Raw genomic sequence first — 27,800 nt, forward strand, 5'->3', positions numbered from 1 at the left:
TTGTTTCGGCAGGTTTCTTGTTCTGCTTGGACTTATTCCAAGACTGAGCTGGTTTCCAAATACCCTTGGACGGATTGACTTTTGCGGCAGGTAGCTGGTGTTGGGCATTATCCGCACGAAAGGGACGAAAAGTAGATCCCTTTGGCTTAACCTTCTTATTCTGCAGTAGGAAAGTGCCCTTGCCTCCCATAACCGTGGATATGATCAAGTCCAATTCTGGACCGAACAGGATCTTTCCCTGAAAGGGAAGGGATAGAAGTCTGGACTTAGAGGTCATGTCCGCAGACCACGATTTTAGCCACAGAGCCCTGTGGACTCATACGGAAAAACCTGACACCTTTGCGTTCATGTGAATAATTTGCATATTGGCATCACAAATAAAATCGTCGTCCACTTTGCGAGTGTAGAGATAGCACCATCCACCTTAGGGACAGTCCCCTATAGCTTGAGCTGAGAGTCCGGAACAGGAAACAGCTTCTTAAAGGAAGAAGGGGAAAAGGAAGAACCTAATCTCTCCCATTCATTAATAATGTTAGCCATCTTAACAGGAACCGGGAAGGTCTGAGGTACCACCCTGTCCTCATACACTTTATCAAGCTTAGGAATCGAAGGTTCCTCCGGTAGTTTGGGTTCTGGAACCTCGAGGGTAGCAAGCACCTGCTTAAGCGCAAATTTTCTATCCTAAACCTAAAGTCAGGCTCCTCTGCAGTGGGAGCTTTAGATGACATGGACTCCGACCCAGAAGGACTGTCCTCCGAAGAGTCATCCTCGTCAGTGGATAATCTTTCCGAGATATCCATTGGAGTATAAGACCCCTGGCCGGATCAACATATTTTACCTTACACTTGCGCTTGGCAGAACGTGGTAAGGTACTTATCACCTTAGAGACCAACGTTGATCCGCAAAATCTGACGGCCAACAGATCTCTCCCGTAGGAAAAATAGACATGCCCTAGGGCACTGCATGTGTACTCGGAGATGTATGTAGGGAACGCACCTCATGGGACGGGGAGCCCTCAGAGATGGACGGCTCAGTAGTACTAGACATCCTTTTCTTTCGACATTTTGTGACTTTATCCTGGCATGTGAAACATAGTTGAGCAGGCGGATCTACCAGAACCTTCTCGCAATAAACACAGGTACTAGACTTAAAGAGGGAGTACCCTCTAACGCGTCCTCCATAGCTTGCGGCTTTAGTACGGACTAGTTATAATCTAATAAAAATGGCACCTTTATAACCTCCAATGGCCGGGGCACTCACCAACTCCTATGACCCGGAACACAGAAACTGTTACGTCTCCTGCGCCGCCCAGTGACGTGCAGTGACGTCAGAGACTGGTGAGGCAGTGGCTAGGATACGCCTTCATTCTTTAGATATCCTTTGTTGAAGAAATAGCAATGCACATGGGTGAGCCAATCACATGAGGTATCTATGTGCAGCCACCAATCAGCAGCTACTGAGCATATTTAGATATGATTTTCAACAAAGGACATCAAAAGAATGAAGACAATTAGATATTAGATGTAAATTGGATAGTTATTTAAATTTGCGTATGGGTTTCATATGGGTTTCATGTCCCTTTAAATGGTGTCTTGGAAAACTGGTCAACTTAGTAAACATCTGATTTTAGTCTAAAAGGATTGTAACAGAAACTCTTGCCAGATAACACAATGCTTGCTCTGATTATGAGATCTAGAAATCCATGCCCATTAAAATATGTTTAAAACATACTTTTTACTTTAAAGGGACATGCCACCCACATTTTTTCTTTTATGATTTATAAAGAGAATGCAATTTTAAACATCTTTCTAATTTACTTATATTATCTAATTTGTTGTATTCTCTTGATATTCTTTGATGAAAAGCATATCTAGATATGCTCACTAGCTGCTGATTGGTTGCTGCACATAGAAGCCTTGTGTGATTGGCTCACCATGTGCATTGCTTTTTCTTCAACTAAGGATATTTAAAAAATGAAGCAAAATAAATAATGGAAGTAAATTGTAATGCTGTTTAAATTTCTATTCTCTATCTGAATCATGAAAGAAAGATTTTGGGTTTAGTGGCCCTTTAATGCTGTAAATTATGCTTATAGATTCTTTCATTACATAAGGGATGAGAGAGTCAGAGGGGGAGGAAGAGAGACAGAGATAGAAAGAGACCATGGGGAGAACAACACATAAGGAGAGAGATGGATAGATAGAGAGAGAGACACACACACACAAACAAGGGGGGGGGGGGGGACCACTGCATTTTAAAGTAATAAAACAGCAGAGCTACAGAGAGTTCAGAAAGTAAGACTATACATTAGTACAGAGGCAAGCTGCTAAGTTAGTGGGTGTAAAGTTTGAGTAAACAAAATACAAAAACGACCCTGCTGTAAAAGAGTAAAAAAAACACTAAACCACATTCATTAAATTATCATTTTCACTAACAGAATCCCTTTTTAGTAAAATCTTACTTCAATAAGATGTGGGTGAAACAGTGTTCTCTGTGCCTCTCTCTTCCTGCTCTGTAAGGATTCAGGATGTGACAGTGGCACATTCCACTGCACTTAGAGGGGAAGAACAGAACTCTCTTTTTCACTTTAGCAAAGCTAGCAGGTTCACAGGACAGCAACAAAATATATGAAAGTTGTTTTTTTTTCCGTTTTTTGTTTTGTTTTATATGATTTAACATCCAGCCCCAACCCTATGTTCCACTTACTAATGCCTCTCGCTGGATTGGTTCAGCCCAAATAGGACTGCCTCAAATAAGCAGTTAATGGGCCATGCAATGATCTTAACCACTTGCATCCAGTAGGTGGCGCAGCATGTTGTGTAATGGTGGGCAGACCTGCTTGTGCCTCTTCATTGCACAACATATAGCTGTGAGAAAAAAAAATGCTGGGGAAAAAAAATACATTTTTTTTTTTAAAGCCAATAAAAAAAAATATATATTTTTGCCCATATGAGAGGTGAAGCACTGCCTCACCTGCCTCTAGTGACTGCACATCACTGGCGCCGCCGGTCAAGCAAGGATGTTAATAGGCCCCACCCGACAGAAGGAATGCCTTTGCAGGACCGCCCCTGCACTAGAGAGAAAACGCACCAAAACTGTCGCGCAAATACTCCCAGAAATTAAACTAAAGTCTTAAAAAAAATAAAAAATGAAACTATCTTACCGGAATCTACGCCATGGAACAGGAACACGGCCTCTCAAGTGTGAAAGTGTAGTAGCATCGCTCCTGACATGGACTTGAGTGTAGAGCAGGCAGCGAAACTAGTCAACGCTGATTGCTTATGGAGCGGTTAATCTGAGTCGGGATGGTTTCGCAGAAAGACTCTCCCTGCATCTCCTGACTCTAACTTTCACCCATGCTCTCACTGAGAGGCTGACAGGGCTACGTAAAGCTCCAGTCCCATTCCGAAGAGTACTACCCTCCATAAGAGACTATTACGAATCTTCCGACACTTCTCTGCCAACCTCCTGTGATGAAAGGCAAAGAATGACTGGGGGATGAGGGAAGTGGGGAAGGTATTTAAGCCTTTTGCTGGGGTGTCTTTGCCTCCTCCTGGTGGCCAGGTTCTTAATTCCCACAATTAATGAATGAAGCCGTGGACTCTCCTCCTCTTAAAGGGACATGAAACATAACATTTCCATCTAAAGTAGTGTAGGGATAGTTTGTGGTGGGGGATTATATCAGTTTAGGTGTTAATAGTTATGTTTATTAGGTGTGGTTATATATTTAAAAATGGATATATTTAAAAGGGATTATTTACATTGTAGGCAGCCACACTGCTTGGAATAGTTTTCCATAATCACCCATTGTGATGAATAGTAAAACACCTCTCTGCGATGCTGCCTTTAAAAACATTAAAGTCAGCAGCTTGCAATATTTCACCGGCTTTCTAGACATGGCGATGGATCCCTTTTGAATATCTCACAGCCTCGTGGAACTTCGATCATCGGGCCCAGAGGGAGATGGTAATAGGTTGAGTGGGAAGACAAAGTACTCCAATTCCAAAGGTCTTTTCTGCACTAAGTTCATATAAAAGCTGAAAAGTAATCCTGCGTGTAGAGGTGAAGGACAGACTGAATCAAATAGCTGCCATGCTTTACTTTTTTACAATTATAATTTTTCCCCCTTTGAAGAAAACGTACATGTTATCTTCTGCAAAAAGCTGTAATAAGATTTTTCATGTATCACCCTAATATTAAAGGGACAGTCAAATCCAAAAAAAACTTTCATGATTCCGATAAGGAATGTAATTTTAAACAACTTTCCAATTTACTTTGATCGCCAATTTTGCTTTGGTCTCTTGGTATTCTTAGTTGAAAGCTAAACCTGGGAGGTGCATATAGTAATTTCTTAGACCTTGAAGGCCGCCTCTAATCTAAATGCATTTTGACAGTTTTTCCCCACTAGAGGGCATTAGTTCATGTGTTTCATATAGATAACATTGAGCTCATGCACGTGAATTTACCGAGGAGTGAGCACTGATTGGCTAAAATGCAAGTCTGTCAAAAGAACTAAATAAGGGGGCAGTCTGCAGAGGCTTAGATACAAGGCAATTACAGAGGTAAAACGTGTATTAGAACTGTGTCGGTTATGCAAAACTGGGAAATGGGTAATTAAGGGATTATCTATCTTTTAAAACAACAATAATTATGGTGTTGACTGTCCCTTTAAGAAATCTTGATGCTCCAGTTATATTTGTTACATCACCTAATCTAAGTATGAGTTATAATATGTACACTTCTACTGGATTGGAATGCCATAAAAGGAAGACAAACAAGTCCTTAGTTAAATAGACAGTTCACACATGTAAACTAAAATTGTAAGGGCTAATATTAGGGAGAAACATATAGCAATTATCAAAACACATCAAATAACAGATTAACAGCATACCCACTTTTATCAGCTGGATGAGCTGTACCATTACCAGAGAGATAGGGTATGCACAGCATGCGTAATATTTTATACATTTGGTCCTTGTATAATTTTGATGAAAATGCCTGTAAAATGTACCACCACTACAGTATTGTAGCACAGAGACTGTAAATAACTAGTATGAAACCACAGTCCGTCACAACATTAAAAGAACATGAAAACTATTTTTATGGGGGGGGGAAATTCACCCGAGTGAAGTTTACAAAACTGTAAAATGACAATATTTTAGGATGGAAATGCAACAAAGGGGTGACCTATAAAATTAATTGTTTAGATAAGTAATTGTAAGTGGAATATTGTAGATCCATTATGCAATTCCCCCTCCAGTCACGTGCAGTTTGTACAAGGCCGCTCTATGGAGAACAATGTACAAACCCTTCCTACATATTTATCTAGGACTGACTCACCATTAAAAAAAAAAAAAGGTTTTTTTCAGCCTAGAGAAAGCACTTCACATTCCCAAATGGGAGCTACCACTGATAATAGTGCCACTTAGTTCCCTAAAATTATTTCCAGATGTCCTCAATGACTCTATTCATTATTGTGACATCCCCATTACCAGCATAAGAAGCCGTTTACAGCACTGAACAGGATTTCAACTGTTCTCTAAGCATACAAATTAACTAAATGACTACAGTGAAATAGCAAATAGCTTATATGCATTCACAGAAAATATGATAGTGTTTTTGTTCTGTCAAAATACAAAGATAAATGTATAAAGTACTGGACTTACAGGATGCAGATCTAGAAAGAGAGAGTGTAGTTCTTCACTAGGTTGTAATCCGTCCACAGCCTTCAAAAATCCAGGGTCCGCATTTAAGAAATGAGGGAAAGAGAGGAATAAGGGAGCATCTGAATGGAGATTAGAGAAAAACAAACCGGTCACACAGCACGTTAAGTATAAGAAAAACTTAAGTCATCCAATGAGCTACAGTCCCACTTACACATAGTAACAGTTTTATTTCTGGGCAATTCCCATCACTTTTTTTCCCTTATTATTAGTTTGTATACTATTACATAAATATTTCATGGGGCTTTTTGTATTAATAATGGAATTAAAAAAGATGTTGTGTATTTAGCCTGCCTTTTCTGAGGTACTGCAGTTTCAGAACCAGTTCAAAAAGTTTACACTAGCACAAGCACCTTGTCATGTTACCTCAGACGCTTTCAAAAAAAGGGGGGGGGGGGGAGGCTTCTGTGTGTCTGATTTACAACAGAAAATTAAAACCACAAGTCAACTGATTGTTTACTTATTTTCATTCATTTTTTTATTTCATGTTCTGCTAGAGCAATTAGCATAAAGTATGAACAGTTCCATGCAAGTCATATTATACAGATTAAATTATAGTCAGGCTCTGACTGAATTTAAAGGGCCATGATACCCAAATGTTGAAACACATGAAAGTGATGCAGCATAGCTGTAAAAAGCTGACTAGAAAATATCACCTGAGCATCTCTATGTAAAAAAGAAAAATATTTTACCTCAAAAGTTCCTCAGTAGCCACATCCCATTGTAAAGGAATTCTAAGCAGCAAATCAGTATGTCTGTCCCGGGAGAGCTAAGGCATTGAGCCTTGTGCACTCATGTTAATTCCCTATTCAGTTTAAGGAAGTTTACTATGAAATCTCATTAGTGTTAAGTCTCATGAGTTCACAGTAAGACAGTTCATGACCTCAGCACCGTTGATGCCGATTGGCTGCTGTTCATTTCTTAATTTTTTTTTACCTGCAGCTGGGCAGCAGTTGAATTATAACTTTTTACACAGAACTTACTCTGCTAAGCTGAGGAAATTGTGAGGTAAAATATCTTCCTTTTTACATAGAGATGCTTAAGTGATATTTTGCTGTCAGTTTGTTTGCAGTTATAATGCATCAGTTTCAAGTGATTTAGCATATGAGTATTATGTCCCTTTAAGACATCTGCTTGGTAGGCTGGAACTGGATACCTTAGCATCACCCAATCACAAGCATTATTTGTGCATTAAACAGGGCCAGCACTGCCACTGACTGCCTTCTTGTGTCTGTAAGCCAGACCATGGCCAGTCCCACCCTTTACTTAATTTCTGTGAGCTGGTCCAGAGACATGTCCTGCTCCTCAGCATTACATTAAAATGTTCCTCCTCACAATGGCTGTAAACTAACTATACGATTACCCATGTCCAGCCGTTTATTCAGGAGTATAACTGCAAGGGACTCTGGTCTCAAATGAGACTGGACCCACACATCTAGGGGCCTCTTCCTACCCTTCAGTCAGTAGTGGTATTCCTAGAGGGGACCTTGGGCTCCACCTGCATAGCATCTGATCCCACTGTAAGCCCACCCAGCAAAAAGGTCAATGAAGTGACAGAAGGGAGTTACAAACTTTAAAATGCTTTGGTAGGCCAAACTAGTGCATTATGTGTGTCAGTTTTTGGGTATGGTTAGACAACAGTTAGTGGGATGGTCTGCCTTAAAATGGTCTCTTTCCTGGAATCAGACCCAATTTACTAAGATTTGTTTTCAATGCAGCAAAAAATATGACATACATTTTCATTCCAAGGGAATAGCTATATAACATTTAAATCTACTTTTTATGTATGTAAATAATAATTAAAAAAAAAAATTACTTCTCTCTTTTTCCAGCTTACAAACAGCAAAAAGGCTTGCACATAAGACTTTTTGCTATTTATATTATTATTGACTTGCTGGACATACATATACATAGGTTTGATAAGTGGAATCTGCCCCTGGGTGGATGAGATTTGAAACCTATGCTGTAACCATGAACAATGATCTCCAGAACCCAAGGGTCTTGCACGTCTCCCAGCCAAGCCTCCACAAAGAGAGATAGACTGCCCCCAACACGATCCAAGGACGGATCAGGGGCCACCCCTTCATGCCGATTTAGTCTTGGTGGGCTTCTTGTTCTGCTTGGACTTATTCCAAGATTAAGATGCTTTCCAAGTTCCCTTGGACTGATCCTGCTTCGCGGAGGGCTGCTGGCGTTAGGATTTATCCAAACGAAAGGGACGAAAATTAGGACCCTGTCCTTTAGGTTTGTTATTCTAATCCTGCAGTAAGAAGGCATCCTTGCCCCCAGTGACCGTGGATATGGTAGAGTCCAGTCCTGGACCAAAAAAAGAACCTTTCCCTTAAATGGAAGGGAAAGCAATCTAGATTTTGAAGTCATGTCAGCGGACCAAGACTTAAAAGGGATGGTAAACTCTTCAATATAACTTTAAAAAATTAAAGTTCATGCCATATTTATTTTTTATAAAAACCTCTTTTTTATTACTTTTAAATATATTTTTTTTTTTATTCATCCAATATCTTATAGATAATGCTCCCTTGCCAGCCTCCCTCTTTTTTTCTTCCCTTTTTTCTGCCCAATCAAAAGCTTAGCCATCTATACCATTGAACATATGCATTTCAATACAAACATAGTAACCACAGCCTGTCAGTGCTTGTTACTTTTCTGCATGAGTAGCACAAAAACATAATTTATGCTTACCTGATAAATGTATTTCTCTTGTGATGTATCGAGTCCACGGATTCATCCATACTTGTGGGATATTCTCCTTCCCTACAGGAAGTGGCAAAGGGAGCTCCCACAGCAGAGCTGTCTATATAGCTCCTCCCTTAGCTCCACCCCCCAGTCATTCGATCGAAGGCTAGGAAGAAAAAGGAGAAACTATAGGGTGCAGTGGTGACTGAAGTTTTTTAAATAAAAATAAACTGCCTTTAAATAAACAGGGTGGGCCGTGGACTCGATACATCACAAGAGAAATAAATTTATCAGGTAAGCATAAATTATGTTTTCTCTTGTAAGATGTATCGAGTCCACGGATTCATCCATACTTGTGGGATACCAATATCAAAGCTTTAGGACACGGATGAAGGGAGGGACAAGACAGGTACCTTAAATGGAAGGCACCACTGCTTGTAGAACCTTTCTCCCAAAAATAGCCTCCGAAGAAGCAAAAGTATTGAATTTGTAAAATTTGGAAAAAGTATGAAGCGAAGACCAAGTCGCCGCCTTACAAATCTGTTCAACAGAAGCCTCATTTTTAACAGCCCATGTGGAAGCCACTGCACTAGTAGAATGAGCAGTAATTCTTTCAGGAGGCTGCTGGCCAGCAGTCTCATAAGCCAAACGGATGATGCTTTTCAGCCAAAAGGAAAGAGGGAGCCGTAGCCATTTGACCTTTCCGTTTACCAGAATAAACAACAAACAAAGAAGATGTTTGACGGAAATCTTTAGTTGCTTGTAAGTAGAACTTTAAAGCACAAACCACATCAAGATTGTGCAACAGACATTCCTTCTTCAATGAAGGATTAGGACACAGTGAAGGAACAACAATCTCCTGATTGATATTCCTATTAGAAACAACCTTAGGAAGAAACCCAGGTTTGGTACGCAAAACTACCTTATCTGCATGGAAAACAAGGTAAGGTGAATCACACTGTAAAGCAGATAACTCAGAAACTCTTCAAGCCAAAGAGATGGCTACTAAAAACAAAACTTTCCAAGATAGAAGCTTAATATCTATGGAATGCATAGGTTCAAACGGAAACCCATGAAGAACTTTAAGAACTAAGTTTAGGCTCCATGGCGGAGCAACAGGTTTAAATACAGGCTTCATCCTAACCAAGGCCTGACTAAACGCTTGAACATCTGGGACATCTGCCAGATGTTTGTGTAAAGAATAGACAAAGCCAATATTTGTCCTTTTAAGGAACTAGCTTATAATCCCTTCTTCAATCCTTCTTGGAGAAAGGACAATATTCTAGGAATCCTAATCTTACTCCATGAGTAACCCTTGGATTCACACCAATAAAAATATTTGCGCCAAATCTTATGATAGATCTTCCTGGTGACAGGCTTTCTAGCTTGAATCAGGGTATCAATGACCGACTCAGAGAAACCACGCTTTGATAGAATCAGGCGTTCAATCTCCAAGCAGTCAGACGCAGAGAAATTATATTTGGATGCGTGAATGGACCTTGGATTAGAAGGTCCTGCCTCATTGGCAGAGTCCACGGTGGAACCGATGACATGTCCACTAGGTCTGCATACCAAGTCCTGCGTGGCCACGCAGGTGCTATCAGAATCACCGAAGCTCTCTCCTGCTTTATTCTGGCAACCAGACGTGGGAGGAGAGGAAACGGTGGAAATACATAGGCCAGATTGAAGTACCAGGGCACTGCTAGAGCATCTATCAGTACCGCCTGGGGATCCCGGGACCTGGACCCGTAACGAGGAAGTTTGGCATTCTGACGGGATGCCATCAGATCCAATTCTGGTGTGCCCCATAGCTGAGTCAGCTGGGCAAATACCTCCGGATGGAGCTCCCACTCCCCCGGATGAAAAGTCTGACGACTTAGGAAATCTGCCTCCCAGTTATCTACTCCTGGGATATGGATTGCTGAGAGATGGCAAGAGTGATCCTCCGCCCATTGGATTATTTTGGTTACCGCCATCATCGCTAGAGAACTCAGTGTTCCTCCTTGACGATTGATATAAGCTACAGTCGTGATGTTGTCCGACTGAAATCTGATGAATTTGGCCGCAGCAAGCTGGAGACACGCCTGAAGCTCCTTGAATATCGCTCTCAGTTCTAGAATGTTTATCGAGAGGAGAGTTTCCTCCTGAGACCATAAGCCCTGTGCTTTCAGGGAGTTCCAGACTGCACCCCAGCCTAACAGGATGGCATCTGTCGTTACTATGAGCCACTCTGGCCTGCGGAAACACATTCCCTGAGACAGGTGGTCCTGAGACAACCACCAGAAAAGAGAATCTCTGGTCTCCTGGTCCAGATGCAGTTGAGGAGATAAATCTGCATAATCCCCATTCCACTATTTGAGCATGCATAGTTGCAGTGGTCTGAGGTGTAGGCGGGCAAAAGCAACTATGTCCATTGCCGCTACCATAAGTCCGATTACCTCCATGCACTGAGCCACTGATGGCTGAGGAATGGAATGAAGAGCTCGGCAACTGGTTAAGAGTTTTGATTTTCTGACCTCCATTAGAAATATTTTCATTTCTACCGAGTCTATCAGAGTCCCTAGGAAGGAAACTCTTGTGAGAGGGAAGAGAGAACTCTTTTTTTATGTTCACCTTCCACCCGTGAGATCTCAGAAAAGCCAACACGATGTCCGTGTGAGACTTGGCTAGTTGAAAAGTCGACGCCTGAATTAAGATGTCTAGATAAGGTGCCACTGCTATGCCCCGCGGCCTTAGCACAGCCAAAAGGGACCCTAGCACTTTTGTGAAAATTTTGGGAGCCGCGGCCAACCCGAAGGGAAGGGCCACGAACTGGTAATGCCTGTCCAGAAAGGCAAATCTGATGAATTGATGATGATCTCTGAATAGGGATGTGTAGATACGCATCCTTTAAGTCCACGGTAGTCATATTGACCCTCCTGGATCAACGGTAGAATATTCCGAATAGTCTCCATCTTGAATTATGGTACTCTGAGGAATTTGTTTAGAATTTTAAGATCCAAGATTGGTCTGAAAGTTCCCTCTTTTTTGGGAACCACAAACAGGTTTGAGTAAAACCCTAGCCCTTGTTCCGCTTTTGGAACTGGGTGGATTAATCCCATGGTATGTAGGTCTTCTACACAGCGTAAGAATGCCTCTCTCTTTGTATGGTTTGCAGACAATTGAGAAATGTGAAATCTCCCCCTTGGGGGAGAGTCTTTGAAGTCCAGAAGATATCCCTGGGACACAATTTCTAAAGCCCAGGAATCGTGAACATCTCTTGCCCAAGCCTGAGCAAAGAGAGTCTGCCCCTTAGAAGCAGCTGCAGGCTTCTTGGCCTGTTTACCCTTGTGCCAAGCCTGGTTAGGTCTCCAGACTGACTTGGATTGGGCAAAATTCCCCTCTTGCTTTGCAGCAGGGGAAGTCGAAGCAGGACCACCCTTGAAGTTCCGAAAGGAACGAAAATTATTTTGTTTGGTCCTCATTTTATTTGTTCTATCCTAAGGGAGGGCTTGGCCTTTCCCTCCAGTGATGTCTGAAATAATCTCTTTCAGTTCAGGCCTGAATAGGGTCTTTCCTTTGAAAGGGATGTTCAAAAGTTTTAGATTTTGATGACACATCAGCAGACCAGGACTTAAGCCATAACGCCCTGCGTGCTAAAATGGCAAAACCTGAATTCTTTGCCGCTAATTTAGCCAGTTGTAAAGCGGCATATGTAATGAAAGAATTAGCCAACTTAAGGGCCTTAATTCTGTCCATAATATCCTCTAATGGAGTCTCCATCTGAAGAGCCTCTTCTAGAGCCTCGAACCAGAAAGCAGCTGCAGTAGTTACAGGAACAATGCACGCAATAAGTTGGAGAAAAAAACCTTGATGAACAAAAATTTTCTTCAGGAGACCCTCTAATTTTTTATCCATAGGATCTTTGAAAGCACAACTGTCTTCGATAGGTATAGCTGTACGCTTAGCCAGAGTAGAAATAGCTCCCTCCACCTTAGGGACCATCTGCCACGAGACCCGCATGGTGTCAGATATGGGAAACATTTTCTTAAAAAAAAGGAGGGGGAGAGAACGGAATACCTGGTCTATCCCACTCCTTAGTAACAATATTCACAATCCTCTTAGGGACTGGAAAAACATCAGTGTAAACAGGAACCTCTAAGTATCTATCCATTTTACACAATTTCTCTGCGACCACTATAGGGTCACATTCATCTAGAGTCGCTAATACCTCCCTGAGCAATAAGCGGAGGTGTTCAAGCTTAAATTTAAATGCCGTCATATCAGAATCTGTCTGAGGGAGCATTTTTCCTGAACCAGAAATTTCTCCCTCATAACAAATCCCTTACCCCTACTTCAGAACATTGTGAGGGTATATCGGATATGGCTACTAAAGCGTCAGACGGCTCAGCATTTGTTCTTAACCCAGAGCTGTCACGCTTTCCTTGTAAACCAGGCAGTTTGGATAAAACCTCTGTGAGGGTTGTATTCATAACTGTGGCCATGTCTTGTAAAGTTAATGAATTTGACACACTAGAGGTACTTGGCGTCACTTGTGCGGGCGTTACTGGTTGTGACACTTGGGGAGAGCTAGATGTTAAACCCTCATTTCCTTCTGTCTGAGAATCATCTATTGCAATATTTTTAAGTGCTAAAAACATAATTTATGCTTACCTGATAAATTTATTTCTCTTGTGGTGTATCCAGTCCACGGATCATCCATTACTTGTGGGATATTCTCCTTCCCGACAGGAAGCTGCAAGAGGATCACCCACAGCAAAGCTGTCTATATAGCTCCTCCCGTAACTGCCACTACCAGTCATTCGACCGAAGACAAGCAAGAGAAAGGAGAAACTATAGGGTGCAGTGGTGACTGTAGTTTAAAAATAAAAAACACCTGCCTTAAAATGACAGGGCGGGCCGTGGACTGGATACACCACAAGAGAAATAAATTTATCAGGTAAGCATAAATTATGTTCTCTTGTAAGGTGTATCCAGTCCACGGATCATCCATTACTTGTGGGATACCAATATCAAAGCTATAGGACACGGATGAAGGGAGGGACAAGGCAGGCGCTTAAACGGAAGGCACCACTGCCTGCAAGACCTTTCTCCCAAAAATAGCCTCCGAAGAAGCAAAAGTATCAAATTTATAGAATTTTGAAAAAGTATGAAGCGAAGACCAAGTCGCCGCCTTACAAATCTGTTCAACAGAAGCCTCATTTTTAAAAGCCCATGTGGAAGCTACCGCTCTAGTAGAATGAGCTGTAATCCTTTCAGGAGGCTGCTGGCCAGCAGTCTCATAAGCTAAGCGTATTATACTCCTTAGCCAAGAAGAAAGAGGTTGCCGAAGCCTTTTGGCCTCTCCTCTGTCCAGAGTAGACAACAAACAATGCAGATGTTTGATGAAAATCTTTAGTAGCTTGTAAATAAAACTTTAAAGCACGAACCACGTCAAGATTGTGTAAAAGACGTTCCTTCTTTGAAGAAGGATTAGAACACAGTGACGGTACAACAATCTCCTGATTGATATTTTTATTAGATACCACCTTAGGTAAAAAAACCAGGTTTGGTACCCTTGAAGAACCTTAATAACTAAATTTAAACTCCAAGGCGGAGCAACAGGTTTAAACACAGTCTTGATTCTGACTAAAGCCGGACAAAACGCCTGCACGTCTGGAACCTCAGCCAAAGGTTTGTGCAAAAGAACAGACAGAGCAGAAATCTGTCCTTTTAAGGAACTAGCTGACAAACCCTTCTCCAATCCTTCTTGGAGAAAAGATAATATCCTAGGAATCCTGACCTTACTCCATGAGTAACCCTTGGATTCACACCAATGAAGATATTTACACCATATCTTATGATCGATTTTCCTGGTGACAGGCTTTCGCGCCTGTATTAAGGTATAAATGTCCGACTCGGAGAAACCACGCTTTGATAATATCAAGCGTTCAATCTCCAAGCAGTCAGCCGCAGAGAAATTAGATTTGGATGGTTGAAAGGACCCTGAAGTAGAAGGTCCTGCCTCAGCAGCAGAGTCCATGGTGGAAGGGATGACATGTCCACCAGATCTGCATACCAAGTCCTGCGTGGCCACGCAGGTGCTATCAAAATGACCGATGCTCTCTCCTGTTTGATCTTGGCAATCAGACAATGGAGCAGGGGAAACGGAAACACATAAGCCAGGTTGAAGGACCAAGGCGCTGCTAGAGCATCTATCAGCGCTGCCTTGGGATCCCTGGACCTGGATCCGTAACAAGGAAGCTTGGCGTTCTGGCGAGACGACATGAGATCCAGTTCTGGTTTGCCCCAACGTTGAATCAACTGTGCAAACACCTCCGGATGGAGCTCCCACTCCCCCGTATGAAAAGTCTGACGACTTAGAAAATCTGCCTCCCAGTTCTCTACTCCTGGGATATGGATAGCTGATAGATGGCAAGAGTGAATCTCTGCCCATTGTATTATCTTTGAAACCTCCAACATCGCTAGGGAACTCCTTTTTCCCCCTTGATGGTTGATGTAAGTTACAGTCGTGATGTTGTCCGACTGAAATCTGATGAACCTCACTGCCGCTAGCTTAGGCCAAGCCTGAAGAGCATTGAATATCGCTCTTAGTTCCAGAATGTTTATTGGAAGGAGTGCCTCCTCCTGAGTCCACGACCCCTGAGCCTTCAGAGAGTTCCAGACTGCACCCCAGCCCAGAAGGCTGGCATCTGTTGTTACTATTGTCCAATCTGGCCTGCGGAAGGTCATACCTTTGGACAGATGGACCCGAGATAGCCACCAGAGAAGAGAATCCCTGGTCTCTTGATCCAGATTTAGTAGAGGGAACAAATCGACTGAGCATGCAGGGTTGCAGCGGTCTGAGATGTAGCCGGGAAAACAGAACTATGTCCATTGCCGCTACCATGAAGCTGATTACTTCCATACACTGAGCCACCAAAGGGCGAGAAGTATAATAAAGAACACGGCAGGAATTTAGAAGTTTTGACAACCTGTCCTCTGTCAGGTAAATCCTCATTTCTACAGAATCTATCAGAGTTCCCAGGAAGGAAACTCTTGTGAGAGGGGATAGAGAACTCTTCTTTTTGTTCACTTTCCACCCACGAGACCTCAGGAATGGCAGAACAATGTCCGTATGGGACTTGGCAAATTGGAAATTCGATGCCTGTATCAGAATGTCATCTAATTAAGGGGCTACTGCTATGCCCCGCGGCCTTAGGACTGCCAGAAGTGACCCCAGAACCTTCGTAAAGATTCTTGGTGCCGTAGCTAACCCAAAGGGAAGAGCCACAAACTGGTAATGCCTGTCTAGGAAGGTGAACCTGAGAAACCAATGATGATCTTTGTGTATCGGAATGTGACCCTCCTGGATCATAGGTAGGATGGTTCGAATAGTCTCAATCTTGAAAGATGGGACCCTGAGAAATTTGTTTAGGATCTTGAGATCTAAGATTGGTCTGAAGGTTCCCTCTTTCTTGGGAACCACAAAGAGATTTGAATAGAAGCCTTGCCCCTGTTCCTCCTTTGGAACTGGGTGGATCACTCCCATAACTAGGAGGTCTTGAACACAAATGTAAGAATGCCTCTCTCTTTATCTGGTCTGCAGATAATTGTGAGAGGTGAAATCAGTCCAGAAGATATACCTGGGACACAATTTCCAACGCCCAGGGATCCTGGACATCTCTTGCCCAAGCCTGGGCGAAGAGAGAAAGTCTGCCCCCTACTAGATCCGTTACCGGATTGGGGGCTGATCTTTCATGCTGTCTTAGAGGCAGCAGCAGGCTTCTTGGCCTGGTAAGGTCTCCAGACCGGCTTGGACTGGGCAAAATTTCCCTCTTGTTTTGAATTAGAGGGAGTTGATGCTGCGCTCGTCTTAAAGTTTCGAAAGGCACGAAAATTAGTTTGTTTGGTCCTTAATTTATTAGACCAATCCTGAGGAAGGGCATGAACTTTTCTTCCAGTAATATCAGAAAGGATCTCCTTCAGTCCAGGCCCGAATAGGGTCTGCTCCTTGAAGGGAATATTGAGAAGCTTAGACTTTGAAGTAACGTCAGCTGACCAGGATTTAAGCCATAGTGCCCTACGAGCCTGTATAGCAAAACCTGAGTTCATAGCCGTTAGTTTAGTTAAATGAACAACGGCGTCAGAAACAAATGAATTGGCTAGCTTAAGCGCTTTAAGCTTTTCAAGTATATCATCCAATGGAGTTTCTACCTGTAAGGCCTCTTCCAGAGACTCAAACCAGAAGGCCGCAGCAGCAGTGACCGGGGCAATGCATGCAAGAGGCTAGAGAATAAAACCTTGTTGAATAAACATTTTCTTAAGGTAACCCTTTAACTTTTTATCCATTGGATCTAGGAAAGCACAACTGTCCTCGACGGGAATAGTTGTACACTTAGCTAGGGTAGAAACTGCTCCCTCCACCTTAGGGACCGTTTGCCATAAGTCCCATGTAGCAGCATCTATTGGAAACATTTTCTTAAAAATAGGAGGGGGAGAGAACGGTACACCTGGTCTATCCCATTCCTTAGTAATAATTTCTGAAAACCTTTTAGGTATTGAAAAAACATCAGTGCAAACAGGCACTGCATAGTATTTATCCAATCTACACAATTTCTCTGGCACTATAATGGTGTCACAGTCATCCAGAGTAGCTAAAACCTCCCTGAGCAACACGCGGAGGTGTTCAAGCTTAAATTTAAATGTAGACATATCAGAATCCGGTTGAAGCATCTTCCCTGAGTCAGAAAAATCACCCACAGAAAGAAGCTCTCCTGCCTCAGCTTCTGCATATTGTGAGGGGATATCAGACATAGCTACAAAAGCGTCAGAGAGCTCTGTATTTTTTCTAGTCCCAGAGCTGTCTCGCTTTCCTTGTAACCCTGGTAGTTTGGACAATACCGCTGTAAGGGTATGATCCATAACTGCCGCCATGTCTTGTAAAGTAAACGCCATGGGCGCGCTAGATGTACTTGGCGCCACTTGAGCGGGAGTCAAAGGTTCTGACACGTGGGGCGAGTTAGTCGGCATAACTTCCCCCTTGTCAATTTCCTCTGGTGATAAATCTTTTAAAGACAGAATATGATCTTTATAAATTAAAGTAAAATCAGTACATTTGGTACACATTCTAAGAGGGGGTTCCACAATGGCTTCTAAACATAATGAACAAGGAGTTTCCTCTATGTCAGACATGTTTAAACAGACTAGTAATAAGACCAGCAAGCTTGGAAAACACTTTGATAAATGTAAACAAGCAAAAAATAAAAACGGTACTGTGCCTTTAAGAGAAACAAATTTTGTCAGAAATTGAAAAACAGTGATAAAAAGCAGTAAATCTTACGAAATTTTTACAGTGTGTATAATAGACTAACAGAGCATTGCACCCACTTGCAAATGGATGATTAACCCCTTAGTTTCAAAACCGGATTAAAAAAACGATATAAACGTTTTATAACAGTCACAACTAACTCCCACAGCTCTGCTGTGGCCCTACCTGCCCATACAACGACTTTTGAAGGCACAAAAACCCTTTGTAGAGGTCCTAAGTGTTCAGGGGACTCCTTCAGGGAAGCTGGAAGTCTCAAGCTGCAAAAACTACTGCACGATTTAGGCCTGAAATTAGGCCCCTCCCAACCTGTACTCACAGTGAGAGGGCCATAAACTATCCCTAGGCAAAATCTAGCCAGCCATGTGGAAAAAACTGGGCCCCAATAAAGTTTTAACGTTTAAACACTTCCAGCAAACGTTATCTTATTTTCAGTAATGTGAGAAAGTAATAAGATTACCTTTTACAGCAAGCATGATACTAGTCGTTATTAAATCACTGTAATCAGGCTTACCTTAAATAAATCCGGTATTAACAGCATTTTCTAGCATATTCATTTCTCTACAAAAATTGAAACTGCACATACCTCATAGCAGGAGACACTGCACGCCATTCCCCCAGCTGAAGTTACCTCATCTCTTCAGTTATGTGTGAGAACAGCAATGGATCTTAGTTACAACCTGCTAAGATCATCAAAAACCACAGGCAGACTCTTCTTCAATTTTCTGCCTGAGGCTAAAACAGTACAACTCCGGTACCATTTGAAAATAATAAACTTTTGATTGAAGATAAACTACATAAATTTACCACATCTCTCTAGCTACTTCCTATCTTGTCGAGAGCTGCAAGAGAATGACTGATGGTGGCAGTTAGGGGAGGAGCTATATAAACAGCTCTGCTGTGGGTGATCCTCTTGCAGCTTCCTGTTGGGAAGGAGAATATCCCACAAGTAATGGATGATCCGTGGACTGGATACACCTTACAAGAGAAATATGCTCTTTATCATTTATAAACATATCAGTGCAAGTGGGACACATTCTAAGAGGGGGTTCCACAATGGCTTCTAAACACATTGAACAAGGATTTTCCTTGGTATCAGACATGTTAAACAGGCTAGTAATGTAACAAGCAAGCTTGGAAAACACTTTAATCAAAGCAAATAACACTTAGAAAAAAAAACGGTACTGTACCTTTAAGAGAAAAAAGCTGCACAAACTCTGCAAAACCGTGTAAAAAAGCAGTAAACTCAACGAAATTTTTACAGTAGCATCATAAAGCCTTTGTTTATTTGCTTAGCTGCGCAAAGTTACTATTAACCCCTTAATGTAAAAAACGGATTGACAAAACGGATTGAAAAAACGGTAAAAAACGTTCAGCACCTTGCCACAGCTCTGCTGTGACGCCTACCTGCCCTTTATAAACTATTTGTGGGGGAAAAAACTTCTTTACAGGCCCTCAAACACAGTAGGAACCTTTGGAGAAGTAGCTGGATGTCTCCGAGGAAAAGAAACTGTGCAACTGAGGCGTGAAAATAGGCCTCTCCCACCTCACTCGATGTTATGGGGCCTAAAAGAAACACAACAGAGTGTTTCCTAAACTAGCCATATGGGTTAATAACCCTTAACCAAGCCACAATGACCCCTTAAAGTCCCTCAAAAAACGATATATTTGCATTTTTTTAATAAAAAACAAAAACGTTTTTTCCTATCAGTGTCACCAGTAACTAATGAGCCCTTAATGCAAGCTAGGATTCCTACTAAGTGTCTGAATACAGCTTATCCATCCCTCATGGAGATATTGCCAGGCTTTTCTAGAATAATCACAGTCTGTCTAGAAAAAAATAGACTGAACATACCTCAATGCAGTTTAGCCTGCAAACTGTTCCCCCAACTGAAGTTTTCCTGTACTCTTCAGTCCTTGTGAGAACAGCAGTGGATCTTGGTTACAAAGTGCTAAGATCATCATCCTTGCAGAAATCTTCATCCCTTTTCTGCCAGAGAGTAAATAGTACACACCGGTACCATTTAAAATAACAAACTTTTGCTTGAGAAAATAAAAACTAAACCACACTCACTCAGCCCTTCCTAGGAATTAGAGTAGGCAAAGAGAATGACTGGGGGGTGGAGCTAAGGGAGGAGCTATATAGACAGCTCTGCTGTGGGTGCTCTCTTTGCCACTTCCTGTAGGGAAGGAGAATATCCCACAAGTATGGATGAATCCGTGGACTCGATACATCTTACAAGAGAAAAACATAATTTATGTAAGAACTTACCTGATAAATTCATTTCTTTCATATTAGCAAGAGTCCATGAGCTAGTGACGTATGGGATATACATTCCTACCAGGAGGGGCAAAGTTTCCCAAACCTCAAAATGCCTATAAATACACCCCTCACCACACCCACAAATCAGTTTAACGCATAGCCAAGAAGTGGGGTGATAAGACAAAAAGTGCGAAAGCATAAAAAATAAGGAATTGGAATAATTGTGCTTTATACAAAAAAATTATAACCACCACAAAAAAGGTGGGCCTCATGGACTCTTGCTAATATGAAAGAAATGAATTTATCAGGTAAGTTCTTACATAAATTATGTTTTCTTTCATGTAATTAGCGAGAGTCCATGAGCTAGTGACGTATGGGATAATGAATACCCAAGATGTGGATCTACCACGCAAGAGTCACTAGAGAGGGAGGGATAAAATAAAGACAGCCAATTCCGCTGAAAAAAATCCACACCCAAAATAAAGTTTAAATCTTATAATGAAAAAAACTGAAATTATAAGCAGAAGAATCAAACTGAAACAGCTGCCTGAAGTACTTTTCTACCAAAAACTGCTTCAGAAGAAGAAAACACATCAAAATGGTAGAATTTAGTAAAAGTATGCAAAGAAGACCAAGTTGCAGCTTTGCAAATCTGATCAACTGAAGCTTCATTCCTAAACGCCCAGGAAGTAGAAACTGACCTAGTAGAATGAGCTGTAATCCTTTGAGGCAGGGTTTTACCCGACTCGACATAAGCATGATGAATTAAACATTTCAACCAAGACGCCAAGGAAATGGCAGAGGCCTTCTGACCTTTCCTAGAACCAGAAAAGATAACAAATAGACTAGAAGTCTTTCGGAAATTCTTAGTAGCTTCAACATAATATTTCAAAGCTCTAACTACATCCAAAGAATGCAATGATCTCTCCTTAGAATTCTTAGGATTAGGACATAAAGAAGGAACCACAATTTCTCTACTAATGTTGTTAGAATTCACAACCTTAGGAAAAAATTTAAAAGAAGTTCGCAACACCGCCTTATCCTGATGAAAAATCAGAAAAGGAGACTCACAAGAAAGAGCAGATAATTCAGAAACTCTTCTAGCAGAAGAGATAGCCAAAAGAAACAAAACTTTCCAAGAAAGTAATTTAATGTCCAGTGAATGCATAGGTTCAACAGGAGGAGCTTGAAGAGCCCCCAGAACCAAATTCAAACTCCAAGGAGGAGAAATTGACTTAACAGGTTTTATACGAACCAAAGCTTGTACAAAACAATGAATATCAGGAAGATTAGCAATCTTTCTGTGAAAAAGAACAGAAAGAGCAGAGATTTGTCCTTTCAAGGAACTTGCAGACAAACCTTTATCCAAACCATCCTGAAGAAACTGTAAAATTCTCGGAATTCTAAAAGAATGCCAGGAAAAATTTTGAGAAAGACACCAAGAAATGTAAATCTTCCAGACTCGATAATATATCTTCCTAGATACAGATTTACGAGCCTGTAACATAGTATTAATCACAGAGTCAGAGAAACCTCTTTGACTGAGAATCAAGCGTTCAATCTCCATACCTTCAAATTTAAGGATTTGAGATCCTGATGGAAAAAAGGACCTTGTGACAGAAGGTCTGGTCTTAACGGAAGAGTCCACGGTTGGCAAGTGGCCATCCGGACAAGATCCGCATACCAAAACCTGTGAGGCCATGCTGGAGCCACCAGCAGAACAAACGAGCATTCCTTCAGAATCTTGGAGATCACTCTTGGAAGAAGAACTAGAGGCGGAAAGATATAGGCAGGATGATACTTCCAAGGAAGTGACAATGCATCCACTGCTTCCGCCTGAGGATCCCTGGATCTGGACAGATACCTGGGAAGCTTCTTGTTTAGATGAGAAGCCATCAAATCTATTTCTGGAAGTCCCCACATTTGAACAATCTGAAGAAATACCTCTGGGTGAAGAGACCATTCGCCCGGATGTAACGTTTGGCGACTGAGATAATCCGATTCCCAATTGTCTATACCTGGGATATGAACCGCAGAAATTAGACAGGAGCTGGATTCCACCCATACAAGTATTCAAGATACTTCTTTCATAGCCAGAGGACTGTGAGTCCCTCCTTGATGATTGATATATGCCACAGTTGTGACATTGTCCGTCTGAAAACAAATGAACGACTCTCTCTTTAGAAGAGGCCATGACTGAAGAGCTCTGAAAATTGCACGGAGTTCCAAAATATTGATTGGTAATCTCACCTCCTGAGATTCCCAAACCCCTTGTGCTGTCAGAGACCCCCAAACAGCTCCCCAACCTGTCAGACTTGCATCTGTTGAAATCACAGTCCAGGTTGGAAGAACAAAAGAAGCCCCCTGAACTAAATGATGGTGATCTGTCCACCACGTCAGAGAGTGTCGTACAATCGGTTTTAAAGATATCAATTGAGATATCTTTGTATAATCCCTGCACCACTGGTTCAGCATACAAAGCTGAAGAGGTCGCATGTGAAAACGAGCAAAGGGGATCGCGTCCGATGCAGCAGTCATAAGACCTAGAATTTCCATGCATAAGGCTACCGAAGGGAATGATTGAGACTGAAGGTTTCGACAAGCTGAAACCAATTTTAGACATCTCTTGTCTGTCAGAGACAGAGTCATGGACACTGAATCTATCTGGAAACCTAAAAAGGTTACCCATGTCTGAGGAATCAATGAACTTTTTGGTAAACAAAAACAATACAAGTCGATTCGTATGAGATTCTGCTAAATGTGAAGACTGAGCAAGTACCAAGATATCGTCCAAATAAGGAAATACCACAATACCCTGTTCTCTGATTACAGACAGAAGGGCACCGAGAACCTTTGTAAAAATTCTTGGAGCTGTTGCTAGGCCAAACGGCAGAGCCACAAACTGGTAATGCTTGTCTAGGAAAGAGAATCTCAGAAACTGATAGTGATCTGGATGAATCGGAATATGCAGATATGCATCCTGTAAATCTATTGTGGACATATAATGCCCTTGCTGAACAAAAGGCAGAATAGTCCTTATAGTTACCATTTTGAATGTTGGTATCCTTACATAATGATTCAATATTTTTAAATCCAGAACTGGTCTGAAGGAATTCTCCTTCTTTGGTACAATGAAGAGATTTGAGTAAAACCCCAGCCCCTGTTCCAGAACTGGAACTGGCATAATTACTCCAGCCAACTCTAGATCTGAAACACATTTCAGAAATGCTTGAGCCTTCGCTGGATTTACTGGGACACGGGAAAGAATAAATCTTCTTGCAGGAGGCCTCATCTTGAAGGATATTCTGTACCCTTCTGAAACAATGTTCTGAATCCAAAGATTGTGAATTGAATTGATCCAAATTTCTTTGAAAAAACGTAATCTGCCCCCTACCAGCTGGGCTGGAATGAGGGCCGCGCCTTCATGTGGACTTGGGAGCTGGCTTTGGTTTTCTAAAAGGCTTGGATTTATTCCAGACTGGAGATGGTTTCCAAACTGATACCGCTCCTGTAGGGGAAGGATCAGGCTTTTGTTCCTTATTGTGACGAAAGGAAAGAAAACGATTATTAGACCTAAATTTACCTTTAGATTTTTTATCCTGTGGTAAAAAAGTTCCTTTCCCTCCAGTAACAGTTGAAATAATAGAATCTAACTGTGAACCAAATAATTTATTACCCGGGAAAGAAAGGGAAAGCAAAGTTGACTTAGAAGACATATCAGCATTCCAAGTTTTAAGCCATAAAGCTCTTCTAGCTAAAATAGCTAGAGACATATACCTGACATCAACCCTAATGATATCAAAGATGGCATCACAAATAAAATTATTAGCATGTTGAAGAAGATTAACAATGCTATGAGAATTATGATCTGTTACTTGTTGCGCTAAAGCTTCTAACCAAAAAGTTGAAGCTGCAGCAACATCCGCTAAAGATATAGCAGGTCTAAGAAGATTACCTGAACATAAGTAAGCTTTTCTTAGAAAGGATTCAATTTTCCTATCTAAAGGATCCTTAAAGGAAGTACTATCTGCCGTAGGAATAGTAGTACGTTTAGCAAGAGTAGAGATGGCCCCATCAACCTTAGGGATTTTGTCCCAAAACTCTAATCTGTCAGATGGCACAGGATATAATTGCTTAAAACGTTTAGAAGGAGTAAATGAATTACCCAAATTATTCCATTCCCTGGAAATTACTTCAGAAATAGCATCAGGGACAGGAAAAACTTCTGGAATAACTACAGGAGATTTAAAAACCTTATTTAAACGTTTAGATTTAGTATCAAGAGGACCAGAATCCTCTATTTCTAATGCAATTAAGACTTCTTTAAGCAAAGAACGAATAAATTCTATTTTGAACAAATATGAAGATTTATCAGCATCAACCTCTGAAACAGAATCCTCTGAACCAGAGGAATCATTATCAGAATGATAATGTTCATTTAAAAATTCATCTGAAAAATGAGAAGTTTTAAAAGACCTTTTACGTTTACTAGAAGGAGTGATAACAGACATAGCCTTCTTAATGGATTTAGAAACAAAATCTCTTATGTTAACAGGAACACTCTGAATATTAGATGTTGATGGAACAACAACAGGTAATGTAACATTACTAAAGGAAATATTATCTGCATGAACAAGTTTGTCATGACATTCATTACAAACAACAGCTGGAGGAACAGATACCATAAGTTTACAGCAAATACACTTAACTTTGGTAGATCCAGCATCAGGCAGCGATTTTCCAGAAGTATCTTCTGACTCAGGGTCAATCTGGGACATCTTGCAATATGTAATAGAAAAAACAACATATAAAGCAAAATTGATCAAATTACTTAAATGACAGTTTCAGGAATGGGAAAAAATGCCAGTGAACAAGCTTCTAGCAACTAGAAGCAATAAACAATGAGACTTAAAATAATGTGGAGACAATAATGGCGCCCATATTTTTTAGCACCAAAAAAGACGCCCACATTATTTGGCGCCTAAATGCTTTTGGCGCCAAAAATGACGCCACATCCGGAAACGCCGACACTTTTGGCGCAAAAAACGTCAAAAATGACGCAACTTCCGGTGACAAGTATGACGCCGGAAATAACAAAGAAAATTTTTTGCGCCAAAAAAGTCCGCGCCAAGAATGACGCAATAAAATGAAGCATTTTCAGCCCCCGCGAGCCTAACAGCCCACAGGGAAAAAAGTCAAATTTTAAGGTAAGAAAAAAATTGATTTATTCATATGCATTATCCCAAATAATGAAACTGACTGTCTGAAATAAGGAATATTGAACATCCTGAATCAAGGCAAATAAATGTTTAAATACAAATATTTAGAACTTTTATATAAAGTGCCCAACCATAGCTTAGAGTGTCACAAAAATAAGACTTACTTACCCCAGGACACTCATCTACATGTAGTAGAAAGCCAAACCAGTACTGAAACGAGAATCAGTAGAGGTAATGGTATATATAAGAGTATATAGTCGATCTGAAAAGGGAGGTAAGAGATTAATCTCTACGACCGATAACAGAGAACCTATGAAATAGACCCCGTAGAAGGAGATCATTGAATTCAAATAGGCAATACTCTCTTCACATCCCTCTGACATTCACTGCACGCTGAGAGGAAAACCGGGCTCCAACCTGCTGCGGAGCGCATATCAACGTAGAATCTAGCACAAACTTACTTCACCACCTCCACGGGAGGCAAAGTTTGTAAAACTGATTTGTGGGTGTGGTGAGGGGTGTATTTATAGGCATTTTGAGGTTTGGGAAACTTTGCCCCTCCTGGTAGGAATGTATATCCCATACGTCACTAGCTCATGGACTCTTGCTAATTACATGAAAGAAATATAGGATTTATAATTTATTACCAATGATTCTAGAAATGTGTACAGCAGTCCCGCCTGCTATACACATCACTAGGATCAGAGCCGCTTTAAGTATTTTCTATTTCCCCTTTTCACATTTTTGGGTCTCATATAGTAAAGTGATGTGTACAGCATTACTAAGCAATAAATCCAAGTAAGTTGAATCACCACATCATCACACACACAATATATTATATATATATATATATATATATATATATATATATATATATATATAAAACAACAAGAAATGTGCACAGCCCTAGGTTGTTTAATGGTGCCTGGCTAAATAAGTTTTGTGGAAGTCCTTAAATATAGCTAAATAGCTGTGTATTGCTCCCCTCTCTGTTGGGTCTGCTAGTAATTCAGTGTGAGCACACTATGAGCAAGGTCTGTGTTAACGAATGCGGTATCAACTCACCAGCAATCGCTCCTTGTCCTTGCGGCAATCCGCGCTGCTCACTGTGTTTTCTGTCCCTTTGAGAATGCAGGCGTCCGATTAGCTGTGTTGTCTGACGTCCTTGGGAAGCGCGGGTGATGCCGCGTCTGACTCCTCCTCTGTGGGTGACGTAGGTGCGGGAAAGTTTCCCGATTGGCAGCAGTAGATGGGACCGCCTCTGTCTTTCTCCGTTGGGACGAGTGTAGTGCTTTGGTGGAAGTAAAAAGTGTAGCAAGAGAAAGCAGACCAGGGGTAGATGGAGGCGTGAAAAAACCTCTTAGGATTAGCCAGGGATATGGTACCGTGGGTGTAAGATCCGGTCCTCAGGGCTCGCTAGCCATATATACAAGAACAACAAAGGATTGAAGACTGCTGGATCAATTTCAACCAAGTGGTTTATTCAGGCATAGGTGATTGAACACTCAGTGGTATACAAGGTAAGGTGTCATAGATCTGACGCGTTTCGCGCATGTGCAATGCGCTTCATCAGAGATCATATAGGTGTGTTCAACTGGTGAGGTGATATACATTGTGTTAGCCAATCAGGAGCGTTAAAATACATTTAACCAGGTGTTAGTCTTGTCAATCTTATTTTCTAAGACACATAAATAACAAGTGATGTGATTTATACAGTGAATACAAATAAAGAAAACATTATGTTGTGTTTGCTAAATGCATGCTTATCAGAACCTTTTTGCATAACATTGCTTATCGATTTATAATGATGACGAAAAGGAATTGTATATATACGTAGGTTATGCTAGAAATGTATAAAAAGAACTACCTAATTGTGATGTGGATAAAATAATGGTATAAGGAACACTAAGGGGCCATATAACATGAAAAACTCATGTATATGTTTGACACTTAGGGGAGCACATTAACTGTATAAGAAAATTATAAAAATAAATTAAAAAAAAAAAAAAAAAAAAAGTTTTTTCCATTTATATATATATAACGGGATAGACCAAACTAAAAATTGTGTTGCTGAACAAATGATTATAATGATAAAATTTGGTTACTTTTTTTCTTTTCTTAACTAATCCTCTATACACGCTACACTTTGTACCTATATTAATAATGTTATTTGCTAATCAGCTAGAAGGGTACGATTTGTACTTATGTTAGTAATATTGTTACCCTATCGGCTGGTGTCTAGTAATCTATACATGATTTAGGCAAATCAGTACAGTGTAGCTGGATAGATAAGGGAATAAAATTATTTTACGAATTATCTACTTACGATCTACTCTATTGCCCTTCCAAGGAAGATAAATGTATATTCAGATTTACTCAGTGGGTCTGTAGATGAATATCTACTTCCTGTGTTGATTATTACAAAAACCTAGATGGACTGTGTTCATATTCAAACCTAGGTACTGTGACATAGGTCAAGTATGGGTAACCCACTAATTCTGAATTAATAGAAAACTAAATGTGGAGAACTACACTGTCAGCATACTCACTAGTCCAAGAATAAATCTAAGTCCTGTCTCTTATTGATGCCTTTT

The 27,800-nt window shown here is 41.0% G+C and overlaps 1 protein-coding gene across 3 annotated transcripts in view; it reads right to left on the reverse strand.

The window, feature by feature from the left end:
• SCARB1 (scavenger receptor class B member 1) overlaps positions 1-27,800 on the reverse strand; it is a 629,187-nt gene that overhangs the window by 195,542 nt on the left and 405,845 nt on the right. For all 3 annotated transcript variants that reach the window (XM_053701843.1, XM_053701842.1, XM_053701841.1), the window contains exon 8: positions 5,667-5,785. In XM_053701843.1, coding sequence (XP_053557818.1) covers positions 5,667-5,785 — 119 coding nt within the window. The remainder of the gene's footprint in view (positions 1-5,666; positions 5,786-27,800) is intronic.

The sequence above is a fragment of the Bombina bombina genome, chromosome 2 (genome assembly GCF_027579735.1).
Source record: "Bombina bombina isolate aBomBom1 chromosome 2, aBomBom1.pri, whole genome shotgun sequence".
NCBI classification, from domain to species: Eukaryota; Metazoa; Chordata; class Amphibia; order Anura; family Bombinatoridae; genus Bombina; species Bombina bombina.